The following is a 22,053-nucleotide window of genomic DNA, read 5'->3' on the forward strand; positions in this document are numbered from 1 at the left end:
AAAAGAATAGTCCCCCAGCTTTCTCCTTCTCTCATTTTACTTCTGAAATACTTTCCTGTGTCAGACCACATTGTGAATCAAGCGGACAGAGTTTCAGATAGAACTTCTGGCCCTGGGGGCTGCTCTTTCCCTTCAAGGTGGTGTGAGGACGTGCAATCCATGTCGCCAGCCTTGTTGTGACAAGGGTCCTCTGCAGGGAGGAGCCGGGGAGAACCGTGGCAGCCAGCGCAGGCTGTCGGGAGGCCAGGCCGAGGGTCTTGTTCTGCTGGCATAAGGACCCACCTTGCCGATGTGCTCATGGATTTGCAAGAAGGGAACCATGACCTTCCTTTAGTTTAAAAACAAACCTGTCTACCTCCTTGGTGCTCCTTCTAAGCCTGTATGGCCATAGCCTGTTTCTTGGGTGACCTGCGGGGCACTCTCCTGCCCTGGTACTTCAAGTTCCTTTTCCTGTGGCCTTCTGTTTTCTCTCTCCATTCTACTCACTCGGCCATTGCTCCAGCTCTCCAGAGTCTTCCAGCGAATCCCAGAACTGCAAACATCTGGAGACAATAAATCTATTGATCTACAATCCACACCCCCTTACCCTATAATGAGAAGATGACCTCTTCAGATTGCCTGGGAGTAGGTTATTTTTGAAATATGATAACAGGGAGAGGCTGTTCTGTCGCGTTTTGAGGCAAGGCCCTTTCTTATTTCTAATAATAAAGGGAAAAATGCATGTAACTGTCCTTGATCTGTAATCTCTTTAATCTGTAGTCCTAAGTCATCATTTATCACTACCACCTGAAAAGCTGCTGCTCAGATCCTCTCCACCCTGAATGGCATTGGCTAGATGCTGCAGGGCCTCAGGGAAACTTGTTCCTTCTGATGGGGACAAGCCACACCCAGTTATTAGCTCAGATCCTAGTTATTGCCCAGATCCTAGCTCCTGAGTGATTGGCACCTGGGTTGCTCCTAAGGTCTGCACTGGGGGCCGCTGGAGGGAGCTGCCCCAGACCATAACTGTACACTCACTAAACTTCTGGGCCAGGTGGGCCAGGCTAAGTTACAAACACAAATAACATGTCATCACTGCCTTCCAGGGCCTTGGTGAGGGAGAGGAGCAGTCTCCCAAAAGCTGACACACGACAGTACAAGCAGGTCCTGTAGAGGGACCACTCCAGCAGGTGGCTGCCTCTGCCTTTGTGAGCAGGTGACGCTGGGCTGCAGCTGAGAGGTGACAGAGGTGACATGGCTGCAGAAGGAATATGAGCAGCTCAGGCAAGCCGGAGCAAAGTTGTAAGGAAAGGCACAGCCTAAAGCCACTCAGACCCAGGTGGTGCAGTCAAGGCTGGGGGGCTTCAGGACATGGAGGGACTCTAAAAGTTACCAGGTACCGTAGACAGTCGGCAGTGACTTCAGGGCTCTCAGCAGGACAAGCAGCTCCGACAAGCTCCCGTTAGCTGAGGTCTCTTGGGAAGCAGTGTAGAGTGAGTGACCTGAGGAGGAGCTGGCTGAGGGCTGCTTCCCTCCTGCTGGTCAGCCCGTGCCCCACAGCGGCCTGGAATCTGTGCACAGGTCCTCAGTTCACCCCACCAGCTGAGTGTGACCTGTCCTGGGCTTGGGTGGGAGACTCTTGGGTGTTGTCCAACAATTCCTAGGCCCAGGGTTTCCATGGCCCCATGCTGGCTACGCTGAAGACAAACAGATGGCAGCAGCTTTGCCTTCTAAGTGGAAACAGCATGGTGGTTAGTTTTTTTTTTTTTTCAAATTATATAAGTCAAATAACCAATGCTTGCAATGGCACTCTCTACATGATTGCAAATTTTTATTCAGACACTTTTGGGATTTGCTCTGTGGTTTCTATTGTCATCTTAACTGCCCCTTCGCAGGGGGACAGGCTAACCCAAGCACTGGGGACTTCACTGTGTCTTGTTACATCTGGGTCTTATTATATTTATGACCCACGTGTCTTGAGATTCATCAGGCGTCTCGCTGTTTGGCTGACCTGCTCCACCAGACCTCCCTGACTCCTTGGTGATGTGTTCCAGTGGGGCACAGACAATGTGGCTTGTTCCCTCCATAAAATAGGAAAGAAAGAAAGAACAAGAGCCGAGCCCTAACATGCATATTGAAGACTAATTAATTTCCACTCCTCTTTTATAAAACATGGAGTGGAGCCTGTTTGGTATGTGAGGCTGGGCATGCAGTGCCAGCCAGACTGAACTCCAGATTCTTTAAAAAAAAAAAAAAAAAAGAAATGAAAAAACTAGGTACAATGATCCAGAAAATAGGGTTGAAACAAAAGGAGTGAGTACCATACTGGGTATGTATGTGTGTCTCCTCTTAATTTTTTCCTTCTGTGTGAGGATGGCTTTTGTGTATAAGTATGGATTAGTTGTCCCATTTCTGTTGTCATTGAAGATGGTGACTTGCCCAACTGGTGAAAAGTGCAAGGATCTAACGGATATATTTAAAAATGTCAGCTGGATTCGACAGTAAGCCAATGGGATTTGTATACTTCATTTATGACACATAACCTTTTCTTGATTCCTCATAAAATTCAGAAAGTTTGGTGCTTCAGCTGTCCTTTCTAAAGTTCATTAAGTCATCAAATATTTATTGAGGGTCTGTCCTGTGTCACGTCCTGTTGCTGACCTAACAAAACATTATATCCAAATTTATGTCTGTAACTATCTGGTACCTGAGGACTCAACTGTTTACCTTAACTACTTGACGTTTCATCAACCAACAGCTCTAATAATGCTGTCAGTCTCACTCGCCCGGCACTTTGGCTTTAAGAAGTATCTTCACATCTATTTTCATGGTTGCTCCTTGCACGAGCCTGGCTGTTTCTCAGGCGTTTAGAGCCTACACTGGGGCTGTGCATGCAGCACGCAGAGACCAGCACTGTTTGTGTTTTACATCAGTCCCCTCGGAGGCCCTTGCTTTGTTACAGCAAACCCCGGAATGTGTAAAAGAGATTGTTGCCCAGTTCTTAGAGGCACGCACTTTCTTACTGGGAAATATACCAAAAAGGATTTTAGCAAGATTTATGAAATGATGGCAGTGGCGGGTGGATGACTGCTGATGCTGTTACTCTTTTGCCTAGGAGCACTTTGTTTAAGGAGATAAAAGGAGGTGTAGCTGGAGTAAAGCAACCCCATAAAATCCCAAGCCCACATTAGGATTTTTATCATCAGCTATGAGCAGTCGGTGTCAAATTTCAATTTTCTGGCTATCTTAAAAAGGCTCGACAGATGGACACTCAGGAATTATATAGGTGGATTTGTACTTTCATTTCAAGATGAAAGCAATATTTATAATTATGTATTTCATAAATTAGGATATTTCAAAGCCTAAGAGAGGGAACTCCATCCTAATCAATGGACTAGATTTTTTAAAGTTTAGAAGTTAACTTCTGGCTTTCCTAATTTTTCCTCTTTATCTATTATGTATCTATACACCCACAGATAGATGCTTCACTTTTAAGAGTACAGTTGAATCTTTATGGAAATTCACAGCATGTGAGGAAAAAGCATTAGACTGGTGGTAACTGTTGGGTTTCCAAAAGACATGTAGCTGATGGCTGCTAAGTACATTATTTATGAATCCAAACACGTTGCTGTGTAGTTAATCTAAATGAGCCCACAGGCATGTCAAACAAGCAGGGAGGGATCACGAGGCTCAGTGAACAAGAGACTTGCACTGGTGAGCTGAACACAGTATCCACTAGTTGTTTGAAAGAAGTTAATGAAAATTTAACCTGCAAGTCTGAATAAACCCTCAGGAAGATGTACAGCCTTATCTTAGCTCTACTGATTTTTTTTTAAGTTTGAAATTGTAATTTTGATCTTTCAGACATGGATGTGGAAATTTTCACTCCTTTGTCTTTTGATGCAAAACACAGCATTAGGACCTGGAAAGCCCGTGCACAGGTGCTGTCAAGCTCTTTAGTTGCTGAGGATCGTGGTCAGCATGTACCCCAGGGCGCTTCTGTATTTCCCTGCAGAAGGTTGAATAGATCTTGACCATCCTCTTCTGAGCTAGACACATAAAACACAGGGCCTGGCTGTGAGCTTGTCCCTGGGACAAAATGAGACAGTGCCTCAGGAGTTCTTCCTGCTGTCCTTTTGGTTCTCATTGATTCCTCCACTGGAGGGAGGCATCTTTGATGGTTGGGAGGTGCTAGAGGTGACGTTGTTAAATAGAAGCAACCTGTGGCCCCCTCTGCAGAATGTCTGAATTCAGAGCATCCTGGACATGGATTGATGATCCTGTTTCTTGTCTGCATTTCTCTCTTAAAGAAATACATACAAGATGGGGATGAGGCAGCCGTGTGCCACAGGTTTATTGTGATTCAGTGAAAGGGATCTGCCAAGCACCCTGTTGTCTTTTCATTTGATGTCCTCACCTCTACACAGAGCACCCCAGGAAGCTCCTGTGGGGGTTAGAGGCGGGGGTCTCTCCTGTGAGGTAGGAAAAAAGGGAATCCTACTCCTAGGAAAACATTTTGTCCACCGCAGGGGTCTCCCGGTAGACCAATTCAAGATTGCTGTGCTAACCCAGTTTCCTGGATGAAGAAAATAATTTATGGGGGCGGAGGAGGCTGTGGAGTGGTAGGTCTGGGTTCATGGTTTGCAAAGCAGTGCTCCTGAGCCTAGGCATGTGGTGCCCAGGGCCTGTCTTGTAACAGGATCTTATTAATTATAGAATGCAGGCAGTCAGTCTTTGCGCCTTTTGTTTCCAAGCAACTCTTTGTAAACTCTCTTTACAGTAAGTTTTGTCACCCTCTGCTGGCAGAGATTGTTATTGCAGACCGCTTTCTTTCTACCGTTGATCCTAGATTTCTAGCATTAGAAGCCGTGCATGCCTGCTTGTAATCCCAGCCACTCCAAAGGCTGAGACAGGAGGGTCACAAGTTGCAGGTTGGCCTCAGCGATTTAGTAAGACCACAGCAACTTAGGAAGACCCTATCTCAAAATAAAAACAAGAACAGGGAATGTAGCTCTCTAGAAAAGTGTCCCTGAGTTCAACCCCCAGGAACCAAAGACATTAGGTGACACCCCTAAGCCACTGGTGTGCTTAAAGTTAACACAAATATGACAAAACTTTTTGCTTCTACTTGTAGTATATTGTCTAAAATCACTCTGGAGGGGGCTGGGGATGTGGCTCAAGCGGTAGCGCGCTCGCCTGGCATGCGTGCGGCCCGGGTTCGATCCTCAGCACCACATACCAACAAAGATGTTGTGTCCGCCGAGAACTAAAAAATAAATATTAAAAATTCTCTCTCTCTCTCTCTCTCTCTCTCTCTCTCTCTCTCTCTCTTTAAAAAAACCAAAACAAAACAAAAAATAAATAAAATCACTCCGGAGACTTGGGCGGTCGTTTGACTGCTAGGACTATCTGCGGGTGTGGATAGTCTGCCCAGGAGGACTTTGGTTTGCCTGTGGTGTTCCTGCTGAGGACACTGCTCAGGGAGACTCTTCAGGCAGTTTGTTTCCCTATAATCCTGGTGGCTCTTTGAGTATCATGAAAATAGGGTCATCAAAAATGGTGCCCTGGGCCTAGGGGTGCGACTCAGTGGTAGAGCTCTTGCCTAGCTTGCCCGAGGCTAAGTTCCATCTGCAGCCCTGAAGAAGAAAGCATCTCTGGGTACCTCAGATGCCCTTCCTACCTCATCACAGGCCCAGAAACTGAGGCCCGGATCTGAGGTGTGGGCTCATGGGTCTGATGTAGGTTTTGGGTCCGTTGTTATCATATGCCTGGGTGTGAGTGTGGACTCTTCCTGAAGACCCCCTCCTCCTTCAGCTTTGTGCTCCCATTACTTCTGTCGACCATTCCTTTCTAGAGATTCTTTACTCTTTGGCTATGATTCCACTGAACTTTCCAAATTCTTCCCTTTTTCAGAAGCCACCTTCTGTTTTCTTGCCTGCTTCCTTCTCTCTTCTTAGCCGCACACTAGGAGATGTTCTCCAACTCTGTATCTGTAGAGCCTGGATTCATTTTGAAAGGCCCCAGCTCCCCTGCATGCCACCTCCGGACAGGTGGCGTTCAGCATTCCCTCTCAGCCCACGGGTCCCTAAGCCACTGCCCTCTGTCTCCAGCTGCACCGAGCTGCTTCCCTCTGGGACCTTCCTGCCATCTCCGCTTAGCCCATTTGAGGCGCGTCGTTTTATCCCCTCCGTCGTCATTCCCGCAGGGCTCGCCGCTTGCCCCTGCCGTTTGGGATGCCCTGTCTGAAATTTCCGGCCTTCGCTGGTCTGTTTGCTCTCCCTTCGTCTCTTGTGTCCGTCTGGTTTCCATCCCCTTCCTTCTGCATCCTGCTGCTACCTAGCCCTTCCCATTTTCTTGGCAAAGATTTTGGCTCAAGCCACGTGGTCTCATGCACGTGGCATCACGGGGCCCTCTTGCTAGTCCCTTGGGTCCTTCTGCTTGGATCTTAGAACATTTAGTGGTCTCCTGATTGCCCAGGAGTGGCACTTGGGGACGTGTGTTCGCAGGTTGTCTTCTCTCCTTCTCCCCCGCTCTACATCCTGGCCCCTCTGGAGCAGCTGATGTCACCTCTTTGGGCCTCAGGATTCTCTGGCCCTGACATAATCAGGAACATGCTCTTTGTAGTTTTGCCTGTCCTCAGGGCCTGCCTTAAGTCCCTCTTTCCCTATGAAGAGTGTGTCACCTTGTCTTTCTCTCCTGCTAGTCCACTGTGACAAGGGGGCAGGTGCTGTGTTGGAATGGCTTTTCTATTACGGTCTAGCTATTTAATCCTTGTTCTCTTGTTTAATCCTTTGCTGGCATCTGTCACAAATTCTAGGAATAAACAGAACCTTGTACCCAGTCAATGTCATAGAGACGCTTGTGGGGTTGGGTCGGTGGCATGGGTGGCACAGTCTTGGGTTGGGGTCGTGCTCAGCTTGTCAAGCCCTCGTAACCTCTCTTCACAGTGCTCAGATTTCACAGTAACCACCTCGATTGTGTGTGTGTGTGTTTTAGCTGCAGATCCCTAGCGTGAAGGGCTTCGATTTTGCTAAGCAGCATCTGGGTCAGCACAATAAAGATGACATCTTGATTATTCATGAGCCAGCACCACTGCCAGGACCTGTGAAGGACCACACCACGCCCTCTGAAAATGGAGACGTGCCAAGCCCCAAGTCCAAGATCCCTGCCAAGAACGTCCGCCACAGAGGAAGGTTATTATTGGGCTTTCTGGATTGTTCTCTGTTGCAGAGCGGGTTTCTGTTCTCAGGTTGTCCATTGCCAGTCTCAACAGGGCCGAGGGTGAGTATCGCCCAGTGTCTGAAGCCTCGGATCCTAATGACTTGCCCAGAGGCACACACGGACTTGGGAGTGCTCTCGCCTGCTCCACAGGGTTACCAAAGGAGGATGTGCAATTATTTCCTCAAGTTATTCAAGGTTAGGAATCACCACCTGTGACACTTTGGCAGTAGTGGCCTCAGATTGGATTAGGGACAGGCCAACTCCAGTGTGTCTGTTCTAGGTGAGCGTGGGAGGCATTTCTGGTGATCATAAGCAAAGGATGGATACAAAGCGCAAAGCGCACAGCCCATCCTACATACTTGGCCAGCGCAGGCTTCTTTGCTCTTGCGTCACTGCTTTGTCTGCAGGTGACTCTCATCACGTCCTCCAGTGAGTTTTGCTTTTCTCCAGCTTCCCACACTGTCACCTTTGTTAGCACAATGCACAGGACTCTCCACAGCCTCCCAGCTCACCATTCCTATTTCCGATACCTCCTATCAATCAATCAATCAATCAATCAAGCATATGGAGCATTACTTAATTTTCCAAACTACCAGTAAGTCCATGGCTGCCCTCTGATCCTGTGAGATGGGCTGGAGTCATGTAACAGGAGACCAAGTTCACACGCAGGTTTTATGGGACTGACTTGAGGTCATAGCACCACCAGGATTTGGCTACTGACGCCTCAGATTACCAGCCGGCCTCTGAGCTTCGGACTGTAACTCCCAATTAGCTGTGGGGAGTGAAAACGTGTGTGGGCACACCAACATTCAAAACAATGCCATCATTTCCATCTGATCAGAAAACCCACCCCAGGTGTCTGACCTGGTTATAAGAATGTAATGGATGTAAGTGCATGATCTTTGCGAAAGAAAATGAATTATGCAGAGACATGCTACTTGCTTAATTATTTTCCAGGCTAAGAATGAATTGAATTATTAAAAATGATTTAATATACTATTAAAGCTTGGCAGGATATTTTTTTCTCCCCAGTAGCCTCCTCATAAACTTCTAGTCCTATCATCTCAGTTGCTTTATAGCAGTGGATTCAAACTACTGTGAATCAAAAATACTCAGGAAAAAAATACTCAGGAAAAAATACTGCATCTGTATTGAACTTGTACAGGCTTTCCTTTCATATCATCATTTCCCCCCCAAAAATCTAGTATGACAACTATTTATATAGCATTTACATTGTAAGAGGGATTATGGATAACTTAGGATGTGCATAGGTTTGATATAGATTTGTGTCATTTGATGTCAAGGACTTGAGTACCATGGATTTTGGTGTCCGTGGGGATTCTATAAGCATCGCCCCATGATACTGAGGGGCGAGAGTATACCTTAGCATCCCTCAGGGCACCAGAATGTCTTGACACTTCATGTTGTGGTAGAAGCCAGGGAGCCCACAGAGGCAGTGTGCTAACTAGTTAAGGATTTTCCCCAGCCTGGGGCAGCCTGGGTGCTGTGATACCCTTGATGTTTGTATTTAGAACCAATCTCAGTAGCGATTGTCATCCTGCTGTTGTGAGTTTAGGAGTCTTACATACTCTAGAGTCAACTGAGGCAGCTGCAGAACTACCCTGGCCTCCTAGGGATTCTTAGCCCCAGTGGACCCTAAAGCAGGCCCAAACCCCAGGTGCTCTTTGATCCACCTTGTGTTAGACCCACATTGCCTGTCTAGAACTGACCCAGGGCCAGGAGCTAGTTGTAGGCCTCAGTAGCTGTCGGACTGTCCTCCACTGTGGCACTTATTTCCAGCCTTTGTTGAATTGCAACCTCCAAGCCAGTTAGTAAACATATCCCTTGTCTTCAGCACATGGTGACTGAATAGTGTTGTCCTGGTCCTTGGACGGTTTCCTCTCTCCAGCTTTTGCCTGGAAGCCTGATTTCTATGACTGAATTAAGGTGACCTTTTTCTTTTGTTCCTTCTTGCTTCTGATGTTTGCAATTTGTTTTGTGCCTGCAGAGTCTCCCCCTCGGATGCCGACTCCACTGTCAGCGAGGAGTCCAGTGAGAGGGATGTGGGGGACAAGACGCCAGCAGCGGTCCACGAGAGCAAGGCCCACAGAGCCCCACAGAGCGGTCTGTGACTCTCCTCCTCCTCCATGTTACAGGGAGTCGTGAGGTTCCCGCAGGCTAGGGTGTGACCCTACTTCAAATGCCGAGCCTTTAAAAAAGACCCGTGAAATGGGGTGCAGTTCTCAGCATTAATTGTCACCTCTGAACATTACAGTGGTGTCTGCTTTGAGGCAAGGGAGGCAATTTTCCTGCCTGAAGGACAAGAAGGAGGAACTGCACAGAAATCATAGTCAAAAAAGTGTCCCCAGAATTCAGTGACTTTCTTAGGATTCGAGGATTTCACAGTGTCCCTGTCCACTCCATTTGTCCGGTGCCTCGACCTTTTGTATGATCAGACTCCGTGTTAGTGTCCCTGTACTGGGAGTCAGATAGAGCTTTGGAGACCAGGGATGGAGTGAATTTCCTTCCCATTCCAAGGTCCAGTGCCATGAGACTCATGCCTGTTGGAGCCTGTGCCCAGAGGCCTTCCCAGCCATGGGAGCAGTTTTTGGAATGATGGCAAGGCAGCTTGACTTTAGTTTAATTGATTCTGTTAAATACATGTGCCCATTCAGCTTCTGTCTTGCCTGGAGATTTATTTATATTTTATTGTTGTGTTTCAGAAATGCAGAGATGATTGGGAAGCCTCAGGCTACTATTTTCAATAGTAATTTTTATATTTTTAAAATCACATGTTTTTTCTGTATGAAAATGCAGCACAGAGTGATCTGCATTGGTAGATGAACAGATTCTGGATGGAAGCCCAAGGGCCTCTGCTATCTCTGATATGTCTGTGACTTTGCAGGTCCCTTAGGCCCTGGGGCTCCTGTGGGACTAAAGCAGCCAATCCTTGAGATGCCTATCAGCTGGTTTTTGTATAATGTTAAAGAAATACCTCCCCCCCCCCCAGAATAAGGGAAGAGATTTTTTTCCTTTGGATTCCGTTTTTCAGAATCTTAAAAATTATTTAGCACCATGGTAACATGTGCTGTATTTCAGAAGGGATTAAAATCTAGTTTTGATTCTGTGAAAGAAACATTTGGGGGGAGGAATCAAAGAGCTCTAAATTTCCTCAATTTCTGTTGATTGCTTACCTCAGAAAATCTTGCTATTAGTTCCTGCACTTAACTCCTTCCAAGAGTGTCACAACCAGTGAATTCTATAAGAATCAGACACCACTCTCATCACGCATTCAGAATCCAAGTGGAGAGCACTTCAGCTGGGGGACAGAGAGCTGGCTGGATGGAGGGGGTGGATCAGATGTCCCTGTGAGCAGCAGATGCTCAGATGCTGCTGCCATAGTTGGAAGGGACACCAGTCTGTGCATTATTTTCATGCTTTAGAAAGATGGTTTTCTCACTATCAATAGCAATTCACTTTAAAAACTTTGTTTCTCCTTGAAAGGCATCATAAGATAGCTTTCTACAGAGGTATTTTCTTGCTTGCATAGAATTTTGTTAACTAAGTTGGACACAGTGGTGCACACCTGTTATCCCAGTGACTTGGGAGGCTGAGGCAGGAGGATCACAAGTTCAAAGCCAACCTCAGCGACTTAGTAAAGCACTTAGCAACTCAGTGAAACCCTGTCTAAAAAAAAAATTTTAAAAATGGCTGGGGTTGTGACCCACTGGTTAAGTGCCCCTGGATTCAATCCCTGGTACCAAAAAAAAAAAAAAAAAAAAAAGAAAGAAATTTGTTAAATATAAAAAAGAGTCTGAGCTGATATCATAGCTTTTTAATTATCTTATATGTCACATAAAAATCCTCCTTTTGTAAGTCAAATGAAATTAAAAAGTAATGAAGGTGGGAGGTTGTTTGAGAACTGCTGTCCTGGGACCAGTGTTGCCTCTCACCCCTCAGTAGCCACTGGCTCTCTTTAGGCTTCTTGGCAAGGCTTTTGATGGCTATCCCAAGTCATCTGGCATTTTGAGGCCCAACTTGCAGTGAAGCTCAGAGAAGACCTCTTTGGTTTTTGTAAATTTGAGTTGTGCTTTATTCCCTGTGCAGCTGTTTGGAAGGGGACTGCCGTGCAGGGACCCTTCAGAGATGACGTACAGGCAGATCTGCAGTTAAGATCAGCCGTATCATTAGCACGGAGGTCACCTTTATTGAGGGTGTGAAGGTGCAGGAGGTACTGTGCATTCTGTATGGGAGACAGCAGCTATTCTCAGGGTGTGATCAGGGCTGCAGTCCTGTGTCCCTGCCTGACTAGTTTCTCTCTCTGCCCCTTTATTGTCAGAATTATATTAAGTAGATAAGGACTATGAAATGCTGAGTGTTTTTTTTTATGCTGTCCTTATTAGGTTGCATCTGTGTAAGTGTGTGACTTTTAAGTAGTCATAACTTTATTACTTAAATTCTGCAAACTCCAAGTTTTGGAATCTTATGTGGGAACAAAGCCAATATTTACTCTTGCACATGCTAATGAGTTCACCAAGCAAATTAATAGTCTTTACCAGATCAACTACATATAACATGGAGATTTTTTCAGTAGTATCAGAGTGCCCATTTATGAAATGATTGAGATCATATAGTTCTCCTCTTGTCACTAAGCAGATCCCCAGAGGCCTCTTCAAGGAAACATCCTGTCAACTCACTTGGTCATGCATGCAACAGGGTTGGGGTATAATGGAGAAGGTGAGATAAGTGTGACCACACTTGGTGGTGTGTGACTGAGGGTCACCAGCAGTAGTAAGGGTGCAGTGTACATGTGTTTATCTGTAGATAGTGGAATAGTATTCCCACACAAATTGTGGTGCTTCAGCATTTCAGTAATGCCCTTTCCTCTCTCATTCTGCTTGGATGACCTTATCCTATGTGATCCAGGATTGTGCTCTTTCTCTTTTTGTCTTAAAATGCAGAAATTTATTTTTTCTTTCCTTTAAAAATTATAAATGTATATAATTTAATATGATGTTTAATATTTGCATACACTGTAGGATGGTAAGATTTATTTCACATTTATCTTTTTACTTTGTGGTGAGAATACTTAAAATCTAATCTTGTAGCTATTTTCAGATATACAGCATATTGTTATTAATTTTAGTCACCATAATATATGATCTGTCTAGGTGAATTTCTATCATTAAAAAAATGTTTTTTTTAAATGATAGAAATGGTGTTTTAATCTAGAGTCCTTACTGTGTGGGTCCCCTCAGGCTGGAAGCCACTTAGCATTATTCTCTTATGTGTTCATTGAACTCTCCATGGGTCATATTATCCAGGGAGTTTGTTTTTCTAATTTGTGTAATGCATAGCAAACAACTTTTTTTATACATAATTTAAAAAACACTTTTTGGCCATTTGAAGGGCTGGGACCCAGCTGTGGAAGCTGGAGGGTTCTCTCTACTTTCCACTCTGTTCTCCTGCACAGCCCCTCAGCTCGGCCTGTGCATCCTGTGCTCCTCTGGTTGCAGGTGGTGAGTGACAAAGCAAGGATCTCCAAGTGCAGTGGGGAGGGGAGGGCTGGGGCCCTGTGCAGGAGCCCATGGAACCTGGGCAGGGAGCACAGAACAAAGGGGAGAGGCCTTTTCTTTCTGTCACCTTTGGCCTGAGGCTCAAAGGCATCTCCGAGCTCTCTACCATCCTAGGGGAGAGAGATCTCACCTTTGGGTATCAATAGCTTAAGGGGCTACCCTTTGTTGCTGTCCCTTTAGAAGTTTGGGTCAGCAAGGTTAGAATGTCTGGCAAAGTAATCCTCTCCTTTCAGGCAGTAAGCCTGCAACTGAAGTAGCTGCTACTGGATGAAAGGAGGTACAAACTGTCGGCTGCCTGAAGGTGTGCAGTAAGGAAAGAATGCCCCAGAACAGCTGGGGTCAGACAGCTGGGCCTCCTCACCAAGAGACACTGCTCACTTGGAGTTGTACGAAGGATTTCTAATTGCTTGGCATAACCCGTGAATACAATTCTAATTGAGAGAAAGTACAAAAGTCTCTCTCCACCGATGTACATTCCTTATGTAATCATCTTCTATTTCTCACTGCTTTGCTCTTGATCTTTTTTTACACTTGGAGAAACCTCTACATTTTTCACTTTTGCTTGAGGTTTCAAACCTTAGGCTTAAAAAAAAAAAAAAAAAAAAAAACACACACAGTCTCCCTGCTCTCATGCCTTCTACTGGCCATTTATTTTTAAAGCAGTGTCTGAATTTCAAGAGGTGAGCCTGGCCTGTTGATCTTCGTGTCATTAGCCAGCTCTTCCCATCTGCTCAGCTCCTCTTCCTCTTTCTCTCTCTCCCTTTTCCTTTTTAAACTTGAAAATTTATTGGGATTATTCTTACTTCAGAAAATACTCATTAGAGAAAATTCTCATTACAGAAAATATAAGAAAGGCACCCATTTTTACCAAGATCCAGTCTCTTTAAATGTTTTTTTCTTTTTTTGGAACACTTAAATTTCTTCAATTTCACAGATTCTTTTTGTAAAAGTTATTGTAGTAAAATATCATAGTATAAAATTTACCCTTTTAGCATTTTTTGGGGGGTTACCAGGGATTGAACTCAGGTGCACTCAACCACTGAGCCACATCCCCAGCCCTTTATAAAATATTTTATTTAGAGACAGGGTCTCATTAAGTTGCTTAGGGGCCTTGCTAAATTGCTGAGGCTGGCTTTGACCTCACCTCCCTGTCTCAGCCTCCCAAGCTGCTGGGATTACAGACATATACCACTATGCCCAGCACCCTATTAGCCATTTTTAAGTGCTTTTTAATCTCTCTTTTTTTGATTTCCTGTGTGCAGCAGGTTTTTCTTCTCAGGCATCTTCAACTTTTCTTATCAAGATGGGAAAGAGAGACAAATAGTATATGCCTGAGCGTTCACAGTCCCCTTGTCTTTTATTTTCTCAATTGTGTAGTCAGCCCTCTGTATCCGTGGGTTCCACATTCAAGCAACCATAGATGGAAAATATTTTTTAAAAAATCACATCTGTATTTAGCATATAGAGACTCTTATTATTAGTAGTACTAATGATAGAGTAGAGCAAATATTTACACAGCACTTACATTGTATTACGTATTTTAGGTAATGCAGAGATCATTTAAAGTATACGGGAGGATGTACATAGATTCGATGCAAACACTCTGCCATTTTATGGAAGGGACTTGAGTGTTTGCAGATTCTGATATCTACAGAGGTCCTGGGACTGATACCCTGTTGGTACTCACTTAATATCACTCTAGGAAGCTTCTTCCTAGGTCAGCTCAGAACTGCTATAAGTGCTTTTTTCCTAGAAGGTGTGTAAACTGCTTGTTGACCTGCTGAGCAACTTGAGGATCCTTCTGTCCTCCCCCACCCTTTTTTTTAAAACTGAAGATTTGAGCCATATTTAGACAAAACAGAGTAATTTTTTACACAGTATCATAATGATTTTTATCACATCTTTCTTAAGAGTTTGTAATTTTTAGTGAAACTGAAAGAGACAATGTTTAACCCATATCATTTAAGTTCAAATAGAGAAATTTTAAGTATGCCACTATCAGCATGGGACATAGTTTTGGTCAGAGGACCTGTCTGAGGATTGTTTCAGGCAGGGTCCATAATTTTGAGTGTTCAGTTTCTTTAAGGTGACTTTGTTTTTCTTTCTTTCTGTGCTAGGTGCCCCCTTGCCCAGTTCAGGGAATGAGCAGCATTCCTCCGCCTCCATCTTTGAGCACGTGGACAGGATTTCGCGGTCCTCAGAGGCCGGCCGGAGGGTTCCCAACAAGATCCAGCTGATTGCCATGCAGCCCATCCCAGCACCCCCAGTCCAGCACCCCATCCTGGCTGACCGAGTGGCAGAAACCAACAAAATCAACAAAGAGGTATTATGAACACCCCCTCCCTATTTTCTTTCTTTTTTGGGCGGGGTACTGGGGATAGAACCTTGGGGTACTCTATCTCTGAGCTACATCCTCAACCCCTCTTTATTTATGTATTTTGAGACAAGGCCTTACTAAGTTGCTGAAGAGGCTGGTCTTGAACTTGAGATCCTCCTGCCCCATCTTCCTGAGTAGCTGAGATTACAAGCATGTGCCACCCTGCCCAGTCACTTTAGCACTTTTAAAATTTTATTTTGAGACAAGGTCTAACTAAGCTGCCCAGACCGGCCTCTCTAACTTAGAATCCTTCTGCCTCACCCTTCCGAGTAGCTGGGATTACAGGTATGCACCATCTGGCTAATACCCCCCCCCCCCTTTTAAGCATATTAATAAAAAATCCATTCTGATTTTTGTCAATGCTTTAAAAAGAGTGAAAGATACAGTGTCAAAAGGTCACAAAGGCATGAACTGCTGACAACTGTGCTCAATTTAAAACATGCTTATTTTTTAAAGATCAGATGCTGATCAGGGACACTCTTAGACACATTGGCAGATGTGCAGAAGGGAGTAACCCAGGAACCCTGAGACTGCTGCCCCCAGAAAATCCTGCTTTGGCTCTGGGTCAGGTCCCACATGGCCACTGATGACGTCGCTATTTTTCAGGATGTTACTCTTTATGAGGAGGGGATCCCATGTCAGGGAATGTGTTTCCCTAAGCTGGGTAATCATCCATAAATGGGTATTCTACAGTATAATGCACATACCTTCCTTGAAAGTCAGTTTTACTTTAAGAATCTCTAAAGTAGTGATAATATTGAGTATGGAAAATATTTATTATGTTCTCAGGGCATATCCTAACTTTTGATCAGACAAGTGTGTGCTCAAGAGTTGTCACAAGCCGATTTCCAAGGTTTGGGCATTTCCCCTGCTTTGGGTAGAGGACGCCACTGCCCCTCCTTCCTGCAGGTGGATCTCATTTATTTCCCCCAGCCTCTTTCAGAGTGTTGGGTCTCACCATCACTCCGTCACCTCCCTTAGCGCCTGCCTGGAGCCCATAGACAGCAGGTCCAGGGTTGGGGAGAGCATGGCATGCCTAAAAGGCCAGGTGGATAGCATGTCCAGAGACCTCTGAGAACACCCATCCGCCGCCCCCCTGCCACCCCTGCTCAGATTCAGACGGCGCTGCGGCACAAGTCCGAGATCGAGCACCATCGCAACAAGATCCGGCTGCGCGCCAAGCGCCGCGGCCACTACGAGTTCCCGGTGGTGGACGACCTGTCCTCGGGCGACACCAAGGAACGGCACCGCGTGTACCGCAGGGCACAGATGCAGATCGACAAGATCCTGGACCCCACGGCCAGCGTGCCTTCGGTGTTCATAGAGCCCAGGAAGAGGTGGGCCTGGGCCCTGCCTGGGGGTGGGCGTGGGGACTTGCCCGAAGAGCATAGGCAGATTGGGATGTCCCTCTGTGTTGTAGGGCCCAGGACAAAAGGTCCTGTCCATTTTTTTCATGAAATTCCTGAGAATGAGTTGAGGAGGGTTGTGCCAGGAGGGCTATTTCTGCTTCTAGGAAGGCCCAGGTCAGCCTGGGGCGCTTCATGCGAAAGCTGCTGCGGTGGGTTTTCTCCTCTGCGTCTCCGGTTGCCTCTGCACGGATCCTCTGGGCTTAAGAACACACACAAAACTGAGCTCCAGCAGCCTCTTCCATGGCCTCCCTGGCCCTTCCTCCCTCCCCTCCCCTCTGGTACTGCTGTCGAGCTGTCCAGGTGCATCTCACTTATTTTCCCACAGCTTCCTGCAGAGTGTTGGGACTCACCTTCCCTTGGGCTTCCCAACTCTGCCCCTTGGCTCACATATGTTCTTGAAGTAGGGCTCTCATTTATGTCTCCCGTGCCCAGTGTGAGTCGGGTTTTGTCGCCTGCCTTGTGGAATCTTTCTGGAGCGCTTGGCTGGCCTCTCCGTGCAGCTCCTCCCGCTGCCCGGTAGATGGCCCCCCATGCTCCCTCAGACCTTCCCCTGCCTCCCCTTTCTGGCCTTGGTTGATTGGATGCTGTTTCTGTGCCTCCCATTTGCTTCCCATGGCCCTGCCCAGCCTCAGATCTCACTCTTCAAGATCTGCTTCAGGCCCCCGTAGCTGATGGTGGTATTAAGTTCCCCCCGACCTCTCCCTTTTCTGACCATCTGTGTCACTAGATGGTGTCCTGATTACATGATTGTTGGTCGGTCGGGTCTGCAGGGCCCAGACTGGGGCTGCCATGTTGTCTGTCTCCTCGGGGCATCTTACCGTGGTTAGCACATAGTAGGTCCTCAGAAGATACTTATTGTATGGAGGGGGTAACTCAGCGGCAGGAGGCTTATTTCCCATGAAGATAATTTCTGTTTATTCTGGCAGCTCACGAATAAAACGCTCTCCTAAGCCCCGCCGGAAACACCAGGTCAATGGGTGCCCTGCTGATGCGGAGAAGGACAGGCTCATCACCACAGACAGCGATGGCACCTACAAACGGCCTCCCGGCGTGCACAACTCAGCCTACATTGGATGCCCAGTGCGTAATGCCGAACCCTCTGGAAATGGGGTGGGGCTCAAGCAAAAGACCCTGATAGGAAAGGATGATGAACAGTGCTGGCTGCTGCCCCATGGGACATAGTTGGGGCGGGGCCGCAGAACCGTGAAGTACAGGGGTGGGGCTAGGCCACTCCTGTCATGTCAACCTGGGGCTGCTGGGTAATACCCCTGAAAGACTAGCCCTGTCCTCAGGCTTCAGAATGGGAGCTGGTTGAGGATAATTGGGAGGGGGTGGGGAAGGTGTCCAGGTTTGTCTCCCCCTCCACTCCCTGTGAGTTTTTTTTTGGTTTCTTGGTGACAGGGTTGTGCTCCCCTTCTGCTCTCAGAGTGCTAAGAAGATGGTATATTTGTTGAACCTTTGCTGACTTCAGTATCTCATATTCAAAATGTTGGGGACCTGAAGTGTTTCAGATTTTGGAATTTTTTAGGTTTTGGAATATTTGCATGGACTTTGTTGGTTGAGTATCTCTAATCTGATAATCCAAAGTCTGCCATGCCCCCAAATCCAAAACTGAGCATCAGGGCAGAACTCACAAAGTTAACACTTCACATTTTTGAATTAGGGATATTCAACCTTTATATACATTTCTTGTTTTTGTTTTTGCAGTGCTGGGGATTAGGGTCAAAGCCAGGGCCTCACATGTGCTAGGCAAGCGTTCTGCCCCTGAGCTACATCCCCAGGACTTTTTTTAAAATTCTGAGACAGGGTTTCACTGACTTGCTGAGGCTGGCTTCAAACTTGTAATCCTCCTGCCTCAGCCTCCTGAGTAACTGAGGATTACTGGTGTGTGCCACCTCACACCAGTAATGTATGCATTTCTTATTTTTATGGGAGGATGAACTTAGAAATTAAGAAACGAAGAAGTGAACACTTTTTTTTTTCCAGTGCTTTATTCACTCAAATTACTGAAAGAGGCACAGAATTGCTCGAAGTGTTGGAGGCAGACATTGCTAGCATTAAGACACATGCACACAGGCTCCATTGAGTAGGGCAGCCGTCCTCCCTGAGGGGCTGTGAGAAGTACAGACACAAGAGGGGGACAGCCAGACACAGCTGACTCTGGCAGTGCTGGGAAACACAATGGCCTCAGCCTGGTGCCAGGGAGCAGCCCTGCCGTGTTGCCCCAGGCCCTGTCCTCCTTCTGCAGGCGAAAGGACAGAGCCCTCCTTGTTTAGAGAGCAGTTAGCAAAAGGCTTGTCCTTGGGGAAGGCATTTGTGATGTACATGACCAGTCTAGATACTTATGCAACCAGCCATTTCTTGAAGTTTCTATTTTTTTCTCCTAAATTGCACAAATAATACTGACTGACAATAGAATACCACAAATGTATGAGAACTGTACTGTCGTGGAGCCCAAGTGTAATTGAACCCTGATCCCCTGAAAGAAATGGGTTTTCTTTGGAAACTTACTATGTTTCTGGTGTCCTTTAAGTCGACTGACTGTGGCCTTCATAACCTCCTCCTGAGGATCCTGCGATTTTAGAGTTGGAAGGTCTGTAAATTAGACCACTCTCCTCCTCGGTGGGATTGAGTCCCCTGGTCTCTGGGTCTTTCTGGATGCTGCGCTCCTCAGGAGCCATCGCCGGGCCTTCTTGCAGCAGATGGTGCTCTTGTGTTGCAGAGGGGCTTTGGAAAGTGTCTGGACGCCAGTGGTGTTGGACTTCACCGTCCCCTGGGGATCCAAGATTGCCAGCCACCTGGAACTTTTGTTGGTCTGAAGCAGGGACTTCCTGAGGTGTGGAACTGACCACAGGAGAAGCAGGGGCATTCCTCCTTCCCCTGGGCAGCCTGGGGTGCTTGGCCCCCACAGGGGAGCCTTGCTCCCCTGCCCTTCTGAGTTCCTCTTCTCTTGATCTCTTCATTCACCTTCATTGACCCCAAATGAAGCTTCCATCATGATGGTCTGGACCCTCCTTTTAATTAAATAAGTAAGAATTTTTGAAACAGCTTCTCTTTTTATGTTGCCCAGGCTGGCTTCAGACTCCTGGGCTCATTCAGTTCTCTTGCTCCAGCTCCCAAGGAACTGGGATGTCACACGTTCATGCCATCACACCTGGCTTGGACCCTCCCTTTCTTCTTCGTTTTTTTCCTTCACAGAAAGCGCAGAGGTTCCTCCTGGAGGAACATCAGCCTGGAGACCACGGCTCGCCTGTATCCCTGAGGCTCCTCTTTCAAAATTCCCCAAAGGAAACTCCTCTTCCCCAGATGAGCTTACTTTTCACTGTCTCTCCCTAAAAATCCTGAAATGCATCCTTAGGAAGATATTGCCTCTCTCAGAACTCACCTTTTCTTAGGTAGCTTTTCATCCTCAAAACCATACGGGTCCTCCATGGCTTTGGGTTATCTTGACTTTTCCACTTTCCCTTCAAAATATCTTCCCTTGAGGTCTCTCTTCTCCTAAAACTGGAGAAATAAATGCCCCTCACTCCCTGTAACTAAGGCTGCCAGTGTAGTCCAGGCCTGGTGGATTGTGGCCCTCAGGCCAAGTCCAGCCAGATGCATACTTTAGAAGGTGCAGTAAAGTTTTATTGGAAGACAGCCACACCTGTTTGTGTGCTACCTGTGGCTCCTTTTCAGAGTTGAAGAGTTGTGATAGACTCTGTGACCTGCAAACCCTAACATACTTATTATCTGGCTTTACTGAAAATGTCTGCCAGGGCCAGATGTGGTGCCACTTACCTCTAGTCCCAGCTACTCAGAAGGCTGAGGCAGGAGGATCACTGGAGCCCAGGGGTTTGCGGCCAGCCTGGGTAACATAAAAATGTTACCCCATCTCATAAAAAGAAGAAAAAAATACTTCTTGGCTCCTGATGTTATTTATCATCCAAACTAGACGCTTTGGGTAAAAGGGAATGCTGTTAATTATTAAACTGGGGCAAGAGGGGTAAACCAAGGTTGTCTTGAATAAAACAGGGTGTCTGATCACACTTAGAATAGCCTACCAAAGATTGCAAAATAGGAACCCAGATCCATCATCTTTGAAGTCTAAAAGTGAACAGGTTGGCGTGTAGTTCTGAAGAAGGATAGAGAAACGTGTATCTGCTCAAAGGGAGCAACATTGCACCTTAATACAATTATCAAACCAGGATTCAGGGAAATGGAATTCGGATTCTGACTTAGGCATTCTGGGTGAGCCTCCACTTGTGTAGGTCCCAGCTTTTCGTCTCCTAGGGAACGTCTCCCTGTGAACCACTGTGCTAGGGGCTGGGGTATAGAAAAACGAATGCGCCCTCTTGGCTTTCCAGTTCTGAAAATGTGAGGAAACAGCTAGGTGACCAAGGAAGAGAAGCTCCAGCGTCATGGCTCCGGGACTCTTGGCCTTCTCAGGAGGATTCACAGGGCTTTCTAAAAGTCCAACAAGAACAACTTTAGAAGAGGAAATTTTTATTTGGGGGCTCACAGTTTCAGAGGTGACTACTCTGTTGGTCTGGGCTGGAAAGGAGGCTGGACATCGTGATGGACCAGTGTGGAGGAGCTGTGAGTATGGACCTTCACCCACCTCATAAGGAAAAGGACATAGTTCCCTCCAATGGTAGATCCATCATAAACCAGAAGCCTCTTTTAGGGCCTTACTTAGAATCCCTAGTAGAGCCTTCATGGAGATATTGTAGTTTTAGAGAAACAGATGAGGCCAGGCATGTAAGGGGCATAAGAGTGAAGTCATCGATGGAACTTTGTGGAGAGAAGAGCATCTGCTCCATCTCGAGGGGGCCAGAGCTCTCAACAGTAGTTGGTTGTTTCTGTGTGAGTCTGAATCCAGAAACTAGAGCATTCACATGAAGTTTTCAGATTTTTATAATATTATATATTTTCCTAAAGACAGTAAAGGCCAAGCAGAGCAGGTCTGAGGGCCATTTGTGGGTTTGCCAACTTGTAGTTCAGTTTTCTGTGTTTTGGAATTAAGCAGTGGCTGTCCTTTGTGCTGGTGGGAATGACCTGTGATCTTCCATGGGACAGAGTTTGATCATTAGGAAGCAGTATCCAGACAGTTGGCCAAGCTTCAGGGTGTGTGTGGAGTAGAGCTTTTCCTTGTCATGGGCTCACTGACCCAGACAGACATGGGAGTGTCTTCCTTGGCTCCTCAGGAGGGTGATCCGACCCGCCCAGGTGGCGCGACCCATCATGAGCAAGGCACTCTAGGTGAAGGTGGACCTTCTTCCGCAGGGCCTCAGGGGCATACCCTCTTCTCTCTCGATGCATCTGCCAAACCCTGATGTTTGGACTTGGGAGCCTCTGAGACCTTTGATTTCCTGTTTTGTCTCTTACAATTTTCGCAGTGTCTTCTATGACCATGTTTTGCTCATAGTGCAATGTTGAGAAATAAGTTAGTTTCAAAAAATCTTAATTGTTGCCTGGATTCCTGCCTCTTAACCCAGGGTATAGAACATAA

General features: G+C 46.5%; 1 protein-coding gene across 2 annotated transcripts in view; it reads left to right on the forward strand.

The window, feature by feature from the left end:
* The window catches only part of Kiaa1549 (KIAA1549 ortholog), a 137,772-nt gene that overhangs the window by 86,134 nt on the left and 29,585 nt on the right, over positions 1 to 22,053 (forward strand). For both annotated transcript variants that reach the window (XM_026398578.2, XM_026398579.2), the window contains exons 11-15: positions 6,976 to 7,172; positions 9,209 to 9,324; positions 14,894 to 15,099; positions 16,267 to 16,490; positions 17,489 to 17,642. In XM_026398578.2, the coding sequence (XP_026254363.2) occupies positions 6,976 to 7,172; positions 9,209 to 9,324; positions 14,894 to 15,099; positions 16,267 to 16,490; positions 17,489 to 17,642 (897 nt within the window). The remainder of the gene's footprint in view (positions 1 to 6,975; positions 7,173 to 9,208; positions 9,325 to 14,893; positions 15,100 to 16,266; positions 16,491 to 17,488; positions 17,643 to 22,053) is intronic.

Source organism: Urocitellus parryii, chromosome 3 (genome assembly GCF_045843805.1).
Source record: "Urocitellus parryii isolate mUroPar1 chromosome 3, mUroPar1.hap1, whole genome shotgun sequence".
NCBI lineage: Eukaryota > Metazoa > Chordata > Mammalia > Rodentia > Sciuridae > Urocitellus > Urocitellus parryii.